This window comes from Cibotium barometz, chromosome 28 (genome assembly GCF_041138505.1).
Source record: "Cibotium barometz isolate CiBa-2024 chromosome 28, ASM4113850v1, whole genome shotgun sequence".
Taxonomy (NCBI): Eukaryota; Viridiplantae; Streptophyta; class Polypodiopsida; order Cyatheales; family Cibotiaceae; genus Cibotium; species Cibotium barometz.
This window is the reverse complement of record NC_141073.1, coordinates 50,385,140-50,404,442: the sequence shown is the minus strand read 5'-3', so window position 1 is coordinate 50,404,442 and position 19,303 is coordinate 50,385,140. Positions and strand designations below refer to the sequence as shown.

Sequence of the window (19,303 nt, the reverse complement as noted above, 5' to 3'; positions counted from 1 at the left end):
TATTTTTTTATTTTTTACTCTTGGTTTTTTGGGACAAGTTTTCTAGGGTTTCTTTCTAGGGTTCAGACTTGGCCGCGATGCAGTTCGCACACAGCGCAGGCCTGGGGATTCAGAAATCTCCCTCCCGCAAAAAACCAGAGAACAGAATGTACACCCACACGTGGAGCGAAAAAATAACAAAAGAAACAGAATTGTAGAAGACAAATTGCAGAAATGGATTGTAGAACACGGAAACGCCCCAACAACAAACACACAGTCGCCTTTCCTACAGTGTAAATTTCACTTCACGCAGCAGCCCGGGCTACAAACTGGAGCTTGGTGCAGGACATCTCCCTGGTAGAGGCGCCAAAAATGTGCGCTTTTACTGCACAGGTCATAGCTGGGGACACCGTATGCGAGCCACGAATGGCTGCAAGCATACAACCAGGAAAGCAAGCTCAAACAGAATGCAAAGGTGTGTCACACACTCACCGCTCAAACCGCCACTGTGAAGGATTCCCATGTTGCAACAGCAGTGAAGAAGGAGCCGCCGTCGTCGCCGCTCTACCGCCTCTCCGCCGGCCGTGCCGCTACACAGTGCGCTCGATCACTCTCTCACTCTCTCTCTCTCTCTCTCTCTCACATACGCAGGAGAAGGAAACCAAGAAGATAAGGCAAGAGCACTCTTGTATTCAACACATGAGAATAAGAGTTTTAGGGTTATATTTGACTCTTATAGGTGACTTAGCCGTTCAAACATGGGCGCCTATACATGGCCGGTCGATCCTAACCCTTATCCTGCTGATATTCAAGGTGCGCCTCTCATCGGCGATCACCCAATCCCTTTATCCTTTACCTATGGTGCCGACAAGCCCGGCCCATGACTCAGAATACTTAAATGAATTACATGACGTAAAACATAGTACGTCTCAATGTCCGTCATAGGTTAACAGTTGGCTAAGGACCTCATAGTGGCTGAGAGGAAAGAATATATGTCTATGTTATAGCAGTTCCTAGATCTCTTTATTTCATCCTATACTCAAGTGAGGGGGGTGTCAGCTGTGCAACATGAAATACAACTAAAGCCTGAAGCAAAACTAGTAGTTCAGAGATTAAGAAGATTGGGGGTAGTACAATAGCAGGTATTGAGGGAAGAGGTGAGCAAGCTATTTGTGAAAGTAGGTTTCATCTTTCCTCCAGTAGACAACTCAGAATGGGCCTCCCCATTAGTGATAACTCTCAAGAAAATTGCAAAGTGGAGAGTTTGTGTGGACTTTAAGCCTTTAAATGTTGTGACCAAGAGGGACCACCATCCATTGCCATTTCAAGATGAAATCTTAGATAGTGTGGCTGGGCATGAGAGGTACAGTGTCAGTGATGGGTATTCTGGTTATTTCCAAATTTCAATAGCCCCAGAGCTGAGAGGATAAGAAGAAAACAACTTTTATTACACCATGGGGATGCTTTGCATATAGGGTGATGCCCTTTGGGCTCACTAATACCCATGATACCTTCCAAAGATTCATGAATCTAGAATTGGAGCCCTACTTGGGATCTTTTATTAGATTGTTCATCGATGATTTTTGTATCAACAGTGGTAGATTGTTCCACTGTGAGAAGCTGAGGATGGCTTTGAAGAGATTGGATGATTTGGGTGGTCAGCTGAACCCTGAAAAGTGCCATCTGGCTCAAGGCCAAGTCACTCTGCTAGTAGGCAATGTAGTGTCAAAACATGGCATTGAAGCAGACCTAGCTAAAGTGGAGGCTTCTCTCCTATTGGAAGCTCCCCAAAATGTGAAGCGGCTGATGACATGTAAGGTCAGGTATCTTACAAGATTCATTCATTTACTATATTAGGCCTTGTACCCACTGCAACAAGCATCCCAAAGGGATCCATTTGTGTGGAAATACAAAGAAGAAGAAGTTTTTCTACAAGTTAAGGAGATTTTGAGTACATTTCCAGTTGTCATGCATCCCCAGATTGGAGTAAAGAGTTCTTTGTAAATCCTAGCGTAGGAGAAGATGCCATCGGTGCAGTACTGTTATAGCAAGGCAAAGAGCATTCTTATATGAGGCCAATATATTTTGTCAGCAAGACCAAAACAGATGGAGAAAGGACTTACTCTGAAGTAGAATTAGTGATGGTAGCTGTTGTGTTTTTCTTGAGAAAATTCAGGTCATATTTTCTTCCAAATCCTTCTACTATATTGACTCATTATTCTTTATTACCTCATTTGATTCAATCTGATGTTCCATCGAAGAAATTGTATAAATGGTTATTAGAGCTGCAAGAATTCCAATTCACTTGTACAGTAGAGGATAGCACAAGAGCCACATTGGCATATATTTTAACATACATACATAATCCTTTGGTGTTGAGAGAAGACACTGTGAAGCAAAAGAAAGTACCTAGGTGGAGAGAACCTAAAGAAGAATTTCCCAATGCCTTTACCTTGTTTTTTGATGGTGCCTTTAAGAGAAGATCAGGAGTAGCCAGTGGAGGAATTGTTTTGCTAAATCTAGAAGGTACAATAGTTTGCCAAGAGGGGATGAAGAAGAACATGCCACATTGGAATATGGGCTGCAATAGTGTCTGAAGAAAGGGATTAGTAGACTGATCATCAAAGGTGACAGCTTGTTTTAGTGATTAGGCAACTTCAGACCGGCTGGAAGGCTAAGAATTCCAAATTGAAGGAGTGGTATTTTCAGATCAGGAAAATGCTATAGAGATTCTAAGAGGTGTAGATCTAACATGTTAAGAGGGGTTTTCATCAAGCAACTCATGCATTGGCAAGAGGGGGGGTTAGTTGGCTGCATACATGTCATGGTTGTAGCCCACCACCCCACCTATATTGGAAGGGAAAGTCTCCAAGAGATTGAAGAGTTTTTGCATACAAGTTTGGTACCTTCAAGTTCGGCTAAAAAATAGAGGTATGGTTTCATTAGAAAGACTTTGCAGTATACTATTATAAATGATCAGTTTTACATGAAGGGAAATGATCTAATCTTGATTCCAACCAGAGAAGAGATATTTTCTATAATGGCTTCTTGTCATGAGGGGGTCTGTGGAGGACACTTTTCTTTGAATTTGACTCTGAGGAAAGTTTTGACAGCAGGATATGTGTGGCCCAGTATGAGGAGGGATGTTTACCATTGGTGTAGAAGCTGTGAGCCATGTCAGAAACAAGGAAGAAGAGTGTTGCATCATGAGTTAAGGAAAACCACATTTCATATGGAGATTTTGAGAAGTGAGGCCTAGATGCTATTGGTCCTTTACCCACCACCACAGCAAGGGGGAAGAGCTATATTCTGATAGGAGTAGATTACTTGACTAGATGGTGGGCTGAGGCCAGAGGTGTCAAGAACATTACTGCAGAAGAAGTGGATAGGTTTGTCTTTGAGGGTATTTGTGCAAGGTTTTGTATGCCTTTGGAGTTATTGACAGATCAAGGACTTGGTTTTAGGGGTCATATTGTTCAAGAGCTGATGCAAAAGCTACATATTACACACAGGTTTTCAACCCCCTACTATCCGTAGTGTAATGGATTAGTTGAAAGGTTCAATGGAGAGTTATGTACCATGCTGACAAAGTGCCTTGAAGAGTATCCCAAGCAAAGGGAATTACATGTGTCTTCAGCTTTATGGGCTTACAAGACAACCATGAGGACAACTACAGAGTTTTCTCCACATCACTTGGTTTTTGGAAAAGAGGCTTTAATTCCTATTGAAGTGGAAATCCCTAGTCTTTTGTTTCTGCTTAAACATCAAGAGAGGAACATAGATGAGTATGAATAGAGGTTGCTAGACCTTCAAGACCTGCAGCTAGCCAAGGAAGAAGCTTTGGACCATTACATCCAACTGAGCAATAGAAGAGCTGAGCAACAGAAGAGCTGAGCTCTTCAATGAGAAAGTAACTGAGCAATAGAAGAGCTAAGCTTTTCAATGAGAAAGTAAAAGATAAAGGCATTAATGAGGGGACCCTGGTTCTGAGATACAATAGTAAGTTGGACAACACTTTTCAGACCAAATTTCAAATTAAATGGAAAGGCCCTTTTAAAGTAGTGCATATTCATGTCAAAAGATTTAATGGCTATAGATTGAAGCCTTACTGGTGCAAAGTTATGAAATTCAAAAGGATCCAGAGACAGAGTAGGAAGATTTGCTTTTGCTAAAGCAATTGCTACAACAGAAGATAAAGATGAACAAGTTTGTTGGGATCTTCACATATTTTTTACAGAGGAGTTCAAGGCATCTGATTGAGCATGAATGCTTCAAGCATGGGGGGGTTTGGAAAAAGATGATGGGAATTTTTTGGGGAGAAGATGCTCAGGGAATATGCTCACCCCAATCCCAGGAGGACAAATAAATGTTTGAATATGGTTAGGCACTTTAGAATATAGGTCTTAAATGCATGAACATCTATGCATGTTGTAACTCAATGTAATAAACTATTGCATGACAAATAGCCGATAGGATTAGGTGAGTAGGTAGGAGTATGCATGGATTTAGAGAGATCCACAAGTAGATAGGTTCTTGTGCTGACCGTTGGCTGACTTTCAACTTTTTTATGTCAGTAAGTCAGATTAGCTTGATGTGCTGATTTGATGTTTTCAGTCAGCTCAGTGTCAGCACAAGTGTCCTCTGAAGGGAAAATTTGTCATATCTTTGTTTGGATAGAGTGTAGGGATGGTTTAGAAGAGTAGGCAGACATAACAGGTTTTGGTCACCTGTTATTAGCAGTGCTGACTCCGAATCAACATAATCAGTCTGAAATGAACAGTAGATCAGCTACTGTCCACAACAGGAAGGTTTAGAAGTGATATATACCTAGATGAATCAAGGAACATGCCCAAATTCACCTTTTGGGAACGTGCATGTTATATACTCATTTGGTAGTCAACCCACAAGACTATATAACTATCAACTCCATTATGCATAGTATGGACTAGATACTATGACATCCCCAGTGCCCAATAGTGGATGTAGAACTATGTATCAAGATATGCTCTCACACACGCGCGAACACACACACACACACACACACACACACACACACACACACAAGATCATATATTCACACAAAGCCCTTCGTACTGAGTTCTCGTCAAACGTCCAAAGATGCAAGGAAGACTCAGCCCATAATGAAGCCTAGCACTAAGGGAAGTCGCAAATAAAAAGAATTAGTGTACAACAAATAAGTAGTTGATAGTAGGGAAAAAGTGATTTATTGTTGATATTTGAAGAGCTTGTGTTAATCCCACTTTGGATTAACAAAGATGCTCCTCCATTTGAGGACATTAATAAGTGTTATGTAAAGGCACTATAAAAGTTACACATTATGAGATAATGGCCACCCAAGGCCTTAGTAAGTTTTGGGTGCCCAAGTGTGAATAAGGGCCAATTATATAGAAGGAAATTTCTCATAATGAAAAAACACAATCCCCCTTTGTGCTATGAGAGGTCTTGCTTTGCCTTGTGAGAAAGAGAAAGAGAGAGAGAGTGTGTGTGTACTCTAGTGCGTGTTTCTTTTCTATGCATGTGTGTGGGAGAGTGAGGTAGATTGCCTTGCATTGTGGTGCGAGCGACTTCATGGGTGACAACAAGGAGGTGGAGATTGGAGGAGTGAAGCTTCCAAAAGCAAGCTTGGGGAGCCTCAAGGGTTGTGAGCTTAAAACCTAACGATAGTTGTTTTCTATTACTTCTCCAGTTTGTGAATGTGTGGAGTTCCCTCTTGGGAGGTGTATCCCATAACATTTTTGGAGCCACTTCTGGCAAGATACCATTGTTTCTTCCATCCTCTTAGAGCTCCAGCTCCCATTACACAAGATCCACTATTGTTTTTGCATTTTTGTCTCTTGCTGATTTCCCTCTAATCGAAATGGCAAAATAGCGGTCTGGGGTAACAGACTAGTCAAGAAATGCCATGTGTAGTCACCCGTGAGAGCTTCTGGATTTAAACACCAACTCCAGAGTGATCATGGGGACACTCAAAACATTGCTCAGCTTTAGAACTTCACATATTCTCACTCTGGTCTCACTCCACAATGTAACTCTCTCACTCTCTCTCATATGCACATCATGTTAATTAAAAGAGAGACACAATATTCCTATCCACAACACATTGCAGAGAATACATAGAGATAAAGTGAATGGAAACATTACTCTTTGTTTAATGTGTTACTTCCATAACCAATACAAGTTCACAACTACTTGACACAAGATTACGATCTCCTAAGAACTATGACTATGTTAGGCTTCACATCACTAGTTGTCAACTACTAGTTGAGAGCTAATTGTAGCATGCAACCTCAGCAACCTTCAAACTCGTATATCCTCAGTCAGTTGCATATACCCCTATTGCTTCTCCTGCATCAGTGCACTGCCCCACTTATTTGTTTGAAGAATCTACATATACATGGAATATTAGATTCGAGTCTGGGTTGGTCATTACTAGTGCGGTTGACACCATGCTCTTTAGCCATTGGAATTCCTTTTGACACTCCGGAATCCATTAATACTTTGCATCTTTCTTGGTAAGTGCATACAATGGGTAAGCCACATGTGCTAAATATTTTAAAAATCTAGCATGCCACTTCACCTTACCAAGGAACCTTTCTAGTTGCTTAGTGTTCTAAAGGAGTAGACATTCTGGATATGGTCTTTGCTTTAGCTGGATCTATGTGGCAAACGTGTCCTAACAATGTTCCTAATTTCACTGCAAATGCACACTTGGCCGGATTTATCTTAAGCCTTGTATCTCTGCATCTCTGCAGACACAGCCTCAAATGATAGATGTGCTTTGCCTTATCACACCAGACACACTGAAGTCATCTACAAAAGCTTTGCCTTATCACACCGGACACACTGAAGTCATCTACAAAAGCTTTCATGAAGTCTGTCATGTAATCATAGAAAATCTCTTGCACCATTCTCTGAAAATCTCTTGCACCATTCTCTTATCACACCGGACACACTGAAGTCATCTACAAAAGCTTTCATGAAGTCTATCATGTAATCATAGAAAATCTCTTGCACCATTCTCTGAAAAAGTAACATGCACATTTTTCAAGCCAAACATCATGATGACAGTCGGTCGTCGCCCAACGAAGACACTCCATTTAGTGATGAAGGCAGTTTTCTCCCTATCTTCTGGCGTCATTTTTACCTGGTTGTACCCACTAAATCCATCCCAAAATGAGTACATTTCCTTTCCAGCTACCTTATCCAGCAAGGAGTCCATAAATGGGAGTGGAAAGGGATCCAAGGTAGTTGCGGCATTTATCTTGCGGTAGTCCACATAGATTTTGATGTTCATGTTCTTTTTAGGCACTACTATAATTGGGAATATTAAGGCAGCTTTCTCTACTGAAAAAATGAAACCTACACTTAGTAGTCTCTCAATTTCTTCTTTGACTTTTCTGGCATAGTTCGGGTTCATTATGTACCTCTGTTGTCTGACTGGTATGGCTCCTTCTCTTGAATTGATATTGTTCTAGATTAAGGTCAATTCCCTCCATGTTCTCATATGACCAAGCAAAGATATCTTGGTATTCTTTCAATATGAGGATACCAACTCTTGGTTGAATTATTCTTCAAGTTCCAAGATAATCTTCACAGGCTTTTCTTCTTTTTCATCTCCCAGATTTACCTCTTGTAGTTTGTCTCCGCGCTTACTTTTGCAGTGTTTTCCTTCTGGTTCTCATTTTTCTTTTGCACCCAATCACGGATCTCTTGAATTTCTTCCTCTTATTCCAGATTTTGGGCCTATTCAATCTCTTCAGAGGCTTTCTTCTACATGGTTTTTGTGCCTACTAGCAGCTCAGTGGGCGATACAGAAGAAGACACAATCAACCCACTTCGTGAACACCACCTCGAGCACCACCTCACTACCATACGTGTGAAGGCGCCAGACTGTAACCACCAGAGTAGCCGTTGCCAAGGACAAGAAGACTAAGCTTAAAAGAATGGATGGTTACTACTGCAAAGAGACTGAGGATGTATGAGTTTGAAGGTTGCAGAGCTTTCATGCTACAGTTAGCTCTCAACTAGTAGTTGATAGCCAATGATGTGAAGTCCATTGATTATGAGGAAACTTTCAGCCCAGTTGCCAAGATGGCAACAGTGAGAGTTGTGATAGCAGTGGCTGCGTCAAAGCAAAGAATGCATTCTTGCATGGGGATTTGCAGGAAGAGGTGTATATGTTGTAGCCTCTTGGTTATGAGGATGTGAGTCACCCCAAGCATGTTTGCAGGTTGAAGAAAGCCTTGTATGGCTTAAAACAAGCACCAAGAGCATGGTCTGACAAGATTTCTGAATATCTTGTCACTATTTGCTTTCATGTAGCCAATGCAGATTTCTCGCTGTATGTGAGACACAGTGATAGAGGGGTTGTGCTTGTTGTCATCTATGTAGATGACCTGATCATTGCGGGGGACCATGATGCGGATCTTTGATGTAAAGATCCTGCTTAGACAGAAGTTTGAGATGAAGGATCTGGGGGAGCTCAGATATTTCTTGGGCATTGAGGTGATTAGGTCACCACATGGTATAGGATTACTACAGAGACAGTATGGCTGATCAGAATGGCAAGTTGAGTGCAGATTCAGGAAAGATTTTGGAGGATCCAACTATGTATAGGCACATAGTCGGAAGCTTGATCTACATGATGATCACCAGGCCAGATTTGAGCTATGTTGTTGGGTTGGTGAGTCAATTTATGCAGGTTCCTGGGGAAGCCGCATCTGGATGCATTGAGACGCATACTGAGGTATGTGAGGTCTACTTTGCATTATGGACTATTTTATGAAACTGGGACAGAGATATGTGTACATGGGTACACAGATGCTGATTGGGCTGGTAGTATCTCAGATAGAAGATCTACTAGTGGCTTCATGTTTTCTTTGGGGAGTGCTGCTGTGACTTGGAGCAACAAGAAGCAGCCTACGGTTGCTCTATCGAGTACAGAGGCTGAGTATAAAGGTGCTGCTATGGCAGCATGTGAGGTAGCTTGGTTGAGAAAGTTACTTGCATATTTGGGTCTATCAGTGTGGATAGACAAGTTGTCATTTTCTATGACAACATTAGCAGTATACAGTTGGCCGAGAACCCAGTTTTTCATGCTCGCACACGAAGCATATAGAGGTCCACTACCATTTTGTCAGAGAGAAGGTTTTGGGGCAGGAGACGTTGACCTTATTTATGTTAGCACACAGGATCAGGTCGCTGACATCTTCATCACCAAAGCATTGGGTACAGAGAAGCTCCGTAGATTCAAGGCTTCGCTTGGTGTGTACATGAGATGGAGTTGAGCTCAAGGGGGAGTGTTGAGATAGCGAGCTCATCTAGTGAGGCGGTGGACACACTGATGACCCGCCTGGGGAGGCCCCACACTTACACCACTGGCATGGTTGGTGGGATCATGGGTGATATGCGGCCAGTGGGATGACAGGCTGTGTGACAGCCATTCTAGAGACTGGCATACAACAACAACAACAACAACAACAACAACAACAACAACAGCAACAGTACAGCAGGCCATGGGTCCCCCAAGCCAAGTACTTTCGGAAAGGAGAAACAAGCAAAAAATACAGACCAGATCTTGGTACAAGCCCTAAATATGGACCAGATCCGGGTACGAGCCCTAAAGTCCTGAAGGCAAAACACTGAGAGAATGAGGCTAAGAAGCTAGCAGAAAGAAATAAGGCATTATAGCAGGAATTGCAAGATGCCACACCCTCCCAAGAATATGCAAAATTTTTGCGTCAAGATAGAGACAAGGCCAAAAAGCGCAATAAAAACAAAAGCTTGAGAAGAGCACAAAGCTTGAAATGGACACAATCAGTGAGTTGAATGCACTAGAATTGGAGATGCGACACTATCTAGAAAATGAAGATCAACTCAGAAGAGAAAGGCTCGGAGATTGGGAAGAGCACAAGACAAGTCTCCGACGCAGATAGAGGAGGCACGACTAGTAGCGGAAAGGGTACAATAGACCTAGAAAACAAGACTGCAGTTGAAACTAGAGCTACGTGAAGCAAAAGAAGAGGTTACCAGGTTACAAGCTGAACTCGCGAAGGTAAAGGCTAATGCGGAGTAAGCCTCAGAGAACACAAAGATGCTTCTAGCCAGTGTGCCAAGGAAAGAGCAGTTATTGGTTGAGGTCTGAAAGTTGCAAGATACCAACCAAGCTCCAAAAAACAAAAATGAGAGCCTGAAAGACAGACTAGCCAAATAGCTTAGTAGCCCCGTGGGCCAACATGGATAATCCATTCTTTAAATCCTCTCATGTAATGTTCTTAGAGCTATTGAAGGCTAACAAAGAGCTACCACCTTAGTTGCAAAATGCAGATAGAATAAGATCCATACTGACTAGGAAACCCCTTTCTCCGGAGCATCCATGCTCTCGTTCTCTCGGACTCCGGAAGGAAAGGAAGATTCTCCCACCACCAAGGATGCAACGACTAACTAGCATCAATGTCTGGAAGTGGGGCATCGGAGATCCAAATGTGGAAAAGACACAAAGCCCACCTCCAGAACATCTGACAGAATATGAAGAAGCCGCATAGGTCAAGTGGAGGCCTATTTTGATGGGCAGAAAAAGAAATTCTTAGGAAGACCCCACTTCGACCGGTGGTTAGAGTCTTTGACCTACAGACTCCATAGATCGACAACAAGTGGGACCCGGGCGAGTGGAATTGGCATGACCCCATGCCCCCTTCTTTGCATATACAATGTGGCTAGGCCGCATGATCCAGATGCCATAGATTGATGGCATCCTAGCAGCAGAGCGGCACACTCCTAGTCACAAGGCCTCTCACAATGCTTCCTCTCCAATTTTTGGAAGAGGCTTGGGACAGTTTTTAGCCTAGAAAGATTACCCTCTTTCTTTGGTTACTGGCACACAGGAGCTTGGCAGTCGGCACTTGGTTGGCAGTTGGAGGTGTGGCCACCCCCGACATTGTCTTTGGGATTTCTTGATGGCTCAGTAGGTTTGGCAGATTTCCCACATCTTCACTACAGACAAGGAATCGACCCGGATCATTACATGGGACAATGTTTCTTGGGACACAGAGGCTAAGGTGATAAGGGCTTACAAGGAGAATGGGGGAGGGCTAGCCCTTCTGGTCGCTAACCACCGCATTTTAGCAGTTTCAGTCATAGCCCCACCTACGGATCACTGGCGACCAGGCTCATGCCAGAGATGGGAGATTTACAGTAGCATTGCAACCTGGCACATATGGCAAGCTAGATGTAGCAGTGAAGCCATTGAGGGTACCCAATTGAATCTATCAGGAGCATAACATTCTCCTCAGAGAGCGGCCAACTGGAGGAGAAGTGTCTCTCTTTCCCCTCTTTTGTTTTCTTGATTCCCGCCCTATACATGAGGCGAGTTTATATTTAGCCCTTCATGGCTACGCTTTTAGTAACTAGTAGAAGGATCTTTCACAATCGAGATAAGCTTCCTAGATTCTTGCATTAGATTCATGTGCTTTTAAAGGTGATAAAAGAGCGAGATCTGTGCAGGTCATTGTAAGGATTTCGATTTGCCAAAGTGGGGTTTGCATGAGCTTCTGGTTCGCATGTTAATCGCCAAGGTGTTGTTATTTAAGCAATGTTATTAAACAAGTAAGTGTGAATACACATTAGGCTATACTCAAACACTTACAGATGGCTTGTCTAGGCACTTGATCATGGACAACATGTGCTATTTTCCAAAGCACGTGGCTAATTAATGAAGCTTTGAAGTATAAGTTTTTTCCTCATCAAAGTAATGTGCGATTTTGCACATTTCCCCTTTTAACATTATCTTTCACATCCTTTTCACACGATCAACAACCTTAATTTCTTAATGATTTTAGAACTACTTTCTCATATGTTTAGTCCACTTTGATTTATCATAATTTCAATATAAGCTAGCCATTTTGGATTTCTAAGGATAATTTGGGACAAACTTTTCGCTCGCACATTGCCCCACGAAGGTTCACTTCAACCCTCCTTTGGCCTTGCTCAATGTAAACTTAGCAAAGAAGTTGAATAATAGGGGTGTGAGAAGACTGGCAGACTATTGCGATTGGGCCCTTGCAGGATGGAAGGAACTTGTCAAATAGCTGAGGAGTTTGGATTACAGAAGATTGGACGTGGTTTAATGGAGTTAAACTGAATAAGGGCTTAGCAAAAGTCTTGTACACATAGGTAAGGAAATTAGATATAAACATTGATTACTGCAACAAAGCTTGGAAGGAAAATTGGAAGGCTGGCACTTGGAGGAAGAGATGGAAGCTTATTTGGGAATCTAACCTACCTATGAGGTTTCATGTTTTCTTATGGAGAGTTTGCCTACTGGCCCTTCCAATTGGCGCCAAACTACTCCAAAGAAACTTTACCTTAGGATGCTGCCCAAGGTGTAGATCTGATGTGGAGGATGGGAAACGTATTTTCTGGGCTTGCCCTGCTATTAAAAGTTTTTGGTTTAGGCTAGGGAAATGGGTGGCTAGGTCATTGGGAATTCTGGGATTCTGGGGGGACTGGGTGTTGGGAAGGGGGGTTGAGGAAGAGGAAGCAACTAATTGGTTATTTAACATCATTAGATATGTATGCGTGTGGGAAATATGAACTTCTAGGAACATTTTAGTATTTCAAAGAGGGGGGGAATCTAGTTTGGATGCTATTGAGATAATGCATAAATGTGTGTAGATCTGTGTATTATGTTAACCAAATCCCATCAAATGTGCAGGGCTGATAATATTTGTGCATACTAGGCTCCCCTAACACTTGGATGATTGCAGGTGGCTCTAGTAGATAATATGAAGATTAAACTTCCTAAATTTGGACCTAAAACCAAGAGATGGTACCTCAAGGGAAAGCATCCTATATACACTTTTGTGGCTTTTGTGGAGAACCCAATAGGGACTAAACCATTGGTAAAAGTGTGGACGGGTAAATATGTGTTAGAGAGACTTCCCCCCGAAGGGATTCACTACTACTGACCTCATGAGATGATAGCTTCTATGCAACTTGGGTACTATGATAGCTTCTATGCAACTTGGGTATCATTTATTCTGGAGCCAATCCTCATTTGTTTGGGAGGATGAAAGATAGGAGTTGCTATGCAAATTACTAAATTGCAACAAGTATGATCTGGAGTAGATAGAGGGCCTTTATTCTGTAAAAAGAACTCTTATATGCTGTAATTTCTGTTTTTTTGAAGTTATAAATATTCACACAAAAAGTAATCACAAAGGTTGCTTTTGCTTTTGCTTTTGCTTTTGACGCTTTTAGCGTGTTGGCTACCTCTGCTTTTTACTAGCAGAGTCAAAAAGCAAAATCAGAAGAAGAAATTCAGCAACATCGAGCAGCGTTTGGTTCAACAGAAGAAGGAGAAGAAATCAGAGAGCTTGCAGGTAGGAGAAGAAGAAGTTTATATGGTTAGCGCTTGTTGCTGCGTGCTGAAGAGGCAACTGGGTCTTGAGACGCTCCGCGAGGCTCGGCAAAGGGCTAGTTCTTCTGTGTAGGAAATTAGAGGCTACGGGTTTCGCTGATGATCTGCAACATCAAGTCTCATCCACTGGTTTCCACCGTCGAGGGCGATGACGGTTGCTTCCATCTCCTCACCCCCTTCTGCAACGCAGGTGACCTGCTTGGTAAGCTTGATTTTCATCCCCCGCAATTCAAGCTTGATAACCCACAATGCATCACCTTCCCCCCCTTCCCCTCCTCCTTTGTAATGTGGCCCTTGCCTCTCCCACCACCGATCTCTTGTCAGAAACACTGTACAGCCGATCATCCCAGCGATTAGAGAGCCTTTGAACGCTCCCATAGTGGCTCCCCTTTCTCGCACACTTGCCGCTTGCCACTCCCGTCGCATCATCCACAGGGACGTGAAACCGGGAAACATCCTCTTCCATCGAGTGGAGGAGGGCGCCGATCATGAGGATGTATTTCTAGCAGACTTCGGCTTGGCTGCCACCATCGCCCCCGGAGAGATGCTTCACGACCGAGTCGGAACCTCCCGTTACCAGGCTCCTGAGGTTATCCGGGGCAATTACGACCATCGCGCCGATGCTTGGAGTTTGGGTGGCGTCCTTCACCTGCTTCTTACCTCTACTTTGCCTTTTATTGATGGCCTCCCCCATGATGCCCCCGACTCTGCCATCCATCATGCCATCCTATGCAACAAGCTTGAACTCGACACTTGTGGCCTCTCCCCTTCAGCACAAGACCTTCTCAGGGGCATCCTCTGCAAAGACCCCGACTCCAGGCTTACCCTGGATGAGTTCTTGTCTCATCCATGGCTTCTCCTCAATACCGAGCCCATGATCGATGTCAACTTGAAGCATGGAGCTGTATCACAGTCAGTAACTGTTGATGACGCACATGACAGTGCTCCCAAGATTACTAGAAAAACAGGTGTGCACAGGAGCAGGAAATGCTACCAGCAACATTGTGGTGACATGGCACACGCCATCGCTCGTCCTTATGTCCTCAGTGTTGTGGCTCCTCTGCCTTCTCGACCTGGATTACCAATACAGCCAGTCGTTGATGACGCAGATCATGGGGATGATGAGGATGCCAAGATCACGTTGAGAGTCTGCATCCCTATGGACAGAAAATGCTATCGACAACATTGGCCTGCCATAGCTCAACCTGCCCGAGTTACTACAGCTCCTGGTTTTGTGTGCTAGATCAGAGCTCTTGGCTTCTAGCATGGTATGCTGCTCCATGAAGGCTCAAGATACTTTTCAGAGGGGCTTGCCTGTTCCATAGCGAACCTAACCCCACCCACCCCCCCACAAACCCAACCAACGTCATGGTATGTGGTAAGAATGCAACCCCAAAGACAAGCTGATGTAGAGGATGTGGAGGGTGGGGGAAGTACCCTCCAAATGGACCTCATAGCTCTGAGTGATGGTTTGCAGATTTTGAGCAAGTTTTCCCTCCTTTCAAGGCACTGCTGCCCTCCGGGCATGAGCTCCCACCCTCTTTCTGATTTGAGGCTTATGGTGTATTACCAATGGAATGTCATGGCCACATGAGATCGTGATCACCACCATTATGCTATCATGTCAGTAGATGAGCCTCAAGGCCCACCCCCCCGGGCCTGCACACTTTTTTGGAAAGTGTACAGATAAGAAATGTTCATTATGTGTAGCATCACCTCAGAATACAGGGAGAGGGCACTTCTACCTTGCATAGAACGGCATCGATGTGTCAAACAGAACATAGTCTGGCCTTATGTTCTCGGCTTTTGCTGGAACATAGATGCGCTAGCCAGGATGATGAAACTTGACGTGGCTTCTTGTGTGCCATGTATTCTATTGCCAGATGCCATGAACACATGAACTCACAGTCATGGCATGTTCTTTAATTCTTAAGGAGACGTGTCCTGCTTTCTCCAACACCTCAGTGGCATACCCGGCGTCCTACCCCTGGTTTCCACCATTGAGGGCGATGACGGTTGCTTCCATCTCCTCACCCCCTTCTGCGACGCAGGAGACCTGCTTGGTAAGCTTGATTCTCATCCCCCGCAATTCAAGCTTGATGACCGCGAGGCATCTCCCATAGTGGCTAGCCTTGCTTGCACACTTGCCACTTGCCACTCCCGTGCCATCATCCACAGGGGTGTGAAACCGGGAAACATCCTCTTGCATCGAGTGGAAGGCACCGATCATGAGGATGTATTTCTAGCAGACTTCGGCTTGGCTGCCACTATTGCCCCCGGAGAGATCCTTCATGATCGAATCGGAACCTCCCGCTACCAGGCTCCTGAGGTTATCTGGGGCAATTATGACCATCGCCCCCATGCTGGGAGTTTAGGCATCGTCCTTCACAGGCTTCTTACCTCTGCTTTGCCTTTTATTGATGGCCTCCCCTATGATGCCCCCGACTCTGCCATCCATCATGCCATCCTATGCAACAAGTTTGAACTCGACACTTTTGGCCTCTCCCCTTCAGCACAAGACCTTCTCAGGGGCATCCTCTACAAAGACCTTGACTCCAGGCTTACCCTGGATGAGATTTTGTCTCATCCATGGCTTGTCCTCAACACGGAGCCCATGATCGATGCCAACCTGAAGCATGGAGTTGTATCCCAGTCGGTAACTGTTGATGAAGCACATGACAGGGCTCCCAAGATTACTAGAAAACAGGTGTGCACAGGAGCAGGAAATGCTACCAGCAACATTGTGGTGACATGGCGCATGCCATCGCTCGTCTTCATGCCCTCAGTGTTGCGGCTCCTCTACCTTCTCAACCTGGATTACCAATACGGCCAGTTGTTGATGATGCAGATCATGGGGATGATGAGGATACCAAGATCTTGTCGAGAGTCGGCATCCCTATGGGCAGAAAATGCTACCGACAACATCGGGATGCCATCGCTCATCCTGCCCGAATTACTACAACTCCTGGTTTTGTGTGCTAGATCAGGCTCCTGGCTTCTTATGCTGCTCCGTGAAGGCTCAAGATCCTTTTCAGAGGGGCTCACCTGTTGCGTAGCAACCCCTCCCCCCTTTGGGTGGGTCCCACATGGTCCTGCAAACTTTTTTGGAAAGTGTACAGACAAGCAAGGTATGTGTAGCATCGCCGATGAGGTGATAGCTCAAGTGGTGAAGGTGTTTGCCTAGGACCAAGGGGCCCAAGGTTCAAAAACCCCATTGGTGCTTCCTCGGCAGCATCGCCTACGGGTGGATAACGAAGCGCCTGGGGGTGGTGGAAAATCAGTAACTACGGGAGGATCTTGAGCCTAAGGCCAGTTCGAAAGGAAAAAAAAAGGGTGTGTGTAGCATCAGCTCAAAATAGAGGGAGAGGGCACTTCTACCTTGAATATGGCTGTGAGGCTGGTTGCGACGGCATCGATGTGCCAAACAGAACATAGTCCAGCCTTATGTTCTCGGCTTTTGCTGGAACATAGATGTGCTAGCCGGGATGATGAAACTTGATGTGGCGTGTCATGTGCCATGTATTCTATTGCCTGATGCCATGAACACGTGAACTCACAGTCATGGCATGCTCTTTAATTCTTAAGGAGACGTGTCCTGATTGCTGGTCATTGTATGTGATCTTGTTTCAGCTAACATCAAATCATCTAGAACTCTGATATCTGCTGCCTGCCTCACTAAGTTTAAGGAAGATGGGTAGCACTTGAATCAGCTCTGTGATGCAATTCAATACTTAAAGCAGCGCGGTGTGAAATTATAAGGCATTCAGCTTGTTACATGCTTCCATAAACATTGAGATAATAGCATGCCTCTGAGCAAGACATTGAGAGAAAGACGCTTAAGTTCTGAACAGTATGTGTACTGTTGTCCAATGTGTAGTTTCTTTACATATCAAGTGTAGAAAAAGAGACTTCAAAATTAAGGTCGTTTAAAAAAATTTAAAAAAAAATCTTTTAAAGTGAGCAGGGGCTAGTGCCCTTATACATAGCACTTGAATGTGCTGCCTGCCTCATCGTATTCGATGAAGAAGGCCAGCGCTTGAATCAGCTCTGTATTCTAATAAAAAGCTTGAAACACTACAGTCTGCAATTACAAGTGGTAGCATAATCTGTAAGGTTTTGAACTAGTGATCTTGGAGTAAATTTGATCTTGGCAGTGGCCCATTGGGAATCCCTGATAGATTTTTATAAGGACATTCCGAACCTCAATCCACCGTAGCCATTACTGGAACTATGTGAATACAATCAAGCAAAGTTTCATACAAAGCGGACTTTTCAGCTTGAGGAACGCTAGTTTTGAATTGGTGTTAATGTGCTAAATATGGGGCGGCTTTTGAGATGATAATTTTGATTTCAAATGTTCACGCACGTAATACCCTTAACACTATCTCACAAATCACAATCACATCATCAGACATGTTTATCATCATTTATCATCAGACAAGCTGACGTAGGATGTGGGGGGTGGGGGAGGTACTCTCCAAATGGACCTCATAGCTCTGAGTGATGGTTTGCAGATTTTGAGCAACCCCTTTGAAGGCGCTGCTGCCCTTCAAGCATGAGCTCCAACCCTCTTTCTGATTTGAGGCTTATGGGGTATTGCCAATGTCATGGCCACATGAGCTCATGATGTCATGGCCACATGAGCTCATGATCACCACCATTATGCTATCATGATGTCATGGCCACATGAGCTCATGATCACCACCATTATGCTATCATGTGAATAGATGAGCGTTGGGCAAGAGCACATAACATTTCTAGCTGTTTTGTGGATAGCACTGTCATTGGATATATATATCACAAATATTAAGATTCTTAAGCACTCACTTTGCCTCGTCTCAACAGCACGGCCTTTAGTATATATAACCATCAAAGCAATGCCAAGCCTAGCAGTACTGGTTTTCCTTTGTGTGGCAATCATAGCCTTTTCAACTCATTTACACGTTGAGTTTGGTGAAGTAGGCTGAAACATTCTGGATACAAGGTTTGATTGCAAAAATGTAAGTCAGTGTGGAAATATTTGACTAACAATGGCAACTGCAAAAAATGCTTCAGAACAGACACGAGAAATCCCAGCTATAACAATGTCACAATTTTTTGGAAGCACATGGTTTGCCGGACTTCATTTTACCCGTGAGCACTTGTAGACTGGGCTTTGGCTTTTTTTGCAGGTGTAACTTGTGGTGTGTGCACTTTCTTTTCTTTCTTCTTACTTTTCTTGTGCAGCAACTTGCAAGTGCTCTAACCGCGAATCATCTCCCACTTTCTTGTTCAAATCAGCCTTGTCTTAACCTCCTCCGGCACTCCCACGCACTTTTGCAAATAGGTTTTGGCCTGAGACGTGGCTCCCACATCCTTGTTCAACTCACGTTTCTTTTGGCCTTTGACCATAAAGGATTTCTCATCATTCATGGCAGGTTTGGGTAGTGAAGCATCTCCCACCTTGTTCTGCTCCTCCTAATGGATTCACTCACAATAAAGGGGGACATCACCTGCATGCATGAACCTCATGAAAATCCCCTATATATGATGCTCATAATATGATAACACCCCTATTAAGCTTATAAGGACACCTTTAAAAATGAAATTTCATTCTCTATGCGACGTTCCCTGTCTAAGGGACGACTGGCCTGAATCTCAAATCTCATGTCGAGTCTCATCATACACATGCATATCAATCATTCATACACATGCATATCAATTATTCATTTCAAAACAAAGCAATCATAAGTCATACTTATCATCTTACACTCATCTCTAGTCCATAATCTTTCAAGAAAAGCATATTCAAATCAATCAAAATCAACTTCACGTATAAAACAAACTTTTAATTCCTTAACTTCTCTTAGTCTTTTAAGTCACATGGAAATCTTCGTTCTAACCAGC

General features: G+C 43.8%; 1 protein-coding gene and 1 pseudogene across 1 annotated transcript; both read left to right on the top strand.

Moving 5' to 3' along the window:
* Positions 1-1,605: 1,605 nt before the first annotated feature.
* LOC147622897 (uncharacterized) lies at positions 1,606-17,034 on the top strand (annotated as a pseudogene).
* On the top strand, positions 13,496-17,034 carry LOC147622896 (serine/threonine-protein kinase PEPKR2-like). Its single transcript, XM_086822513.1, has 2 exons — positions 13,496-13,669; positions 13,788-17,034. The coding sequence occupies exons 1-2, from the start codon at positions 13,517-13,519 to the stop codon at positions 14,658-14,660; spliced, it is 1,026 nt and encodes a 341-aa protein (XP_086678639.1). The 5' UTR covers positions 13,496-13,516; the 3' UTR covers positions 14,661-17,034.
* Positions 17,035-19,303: the final 2,269 nt, after the last annotated feature.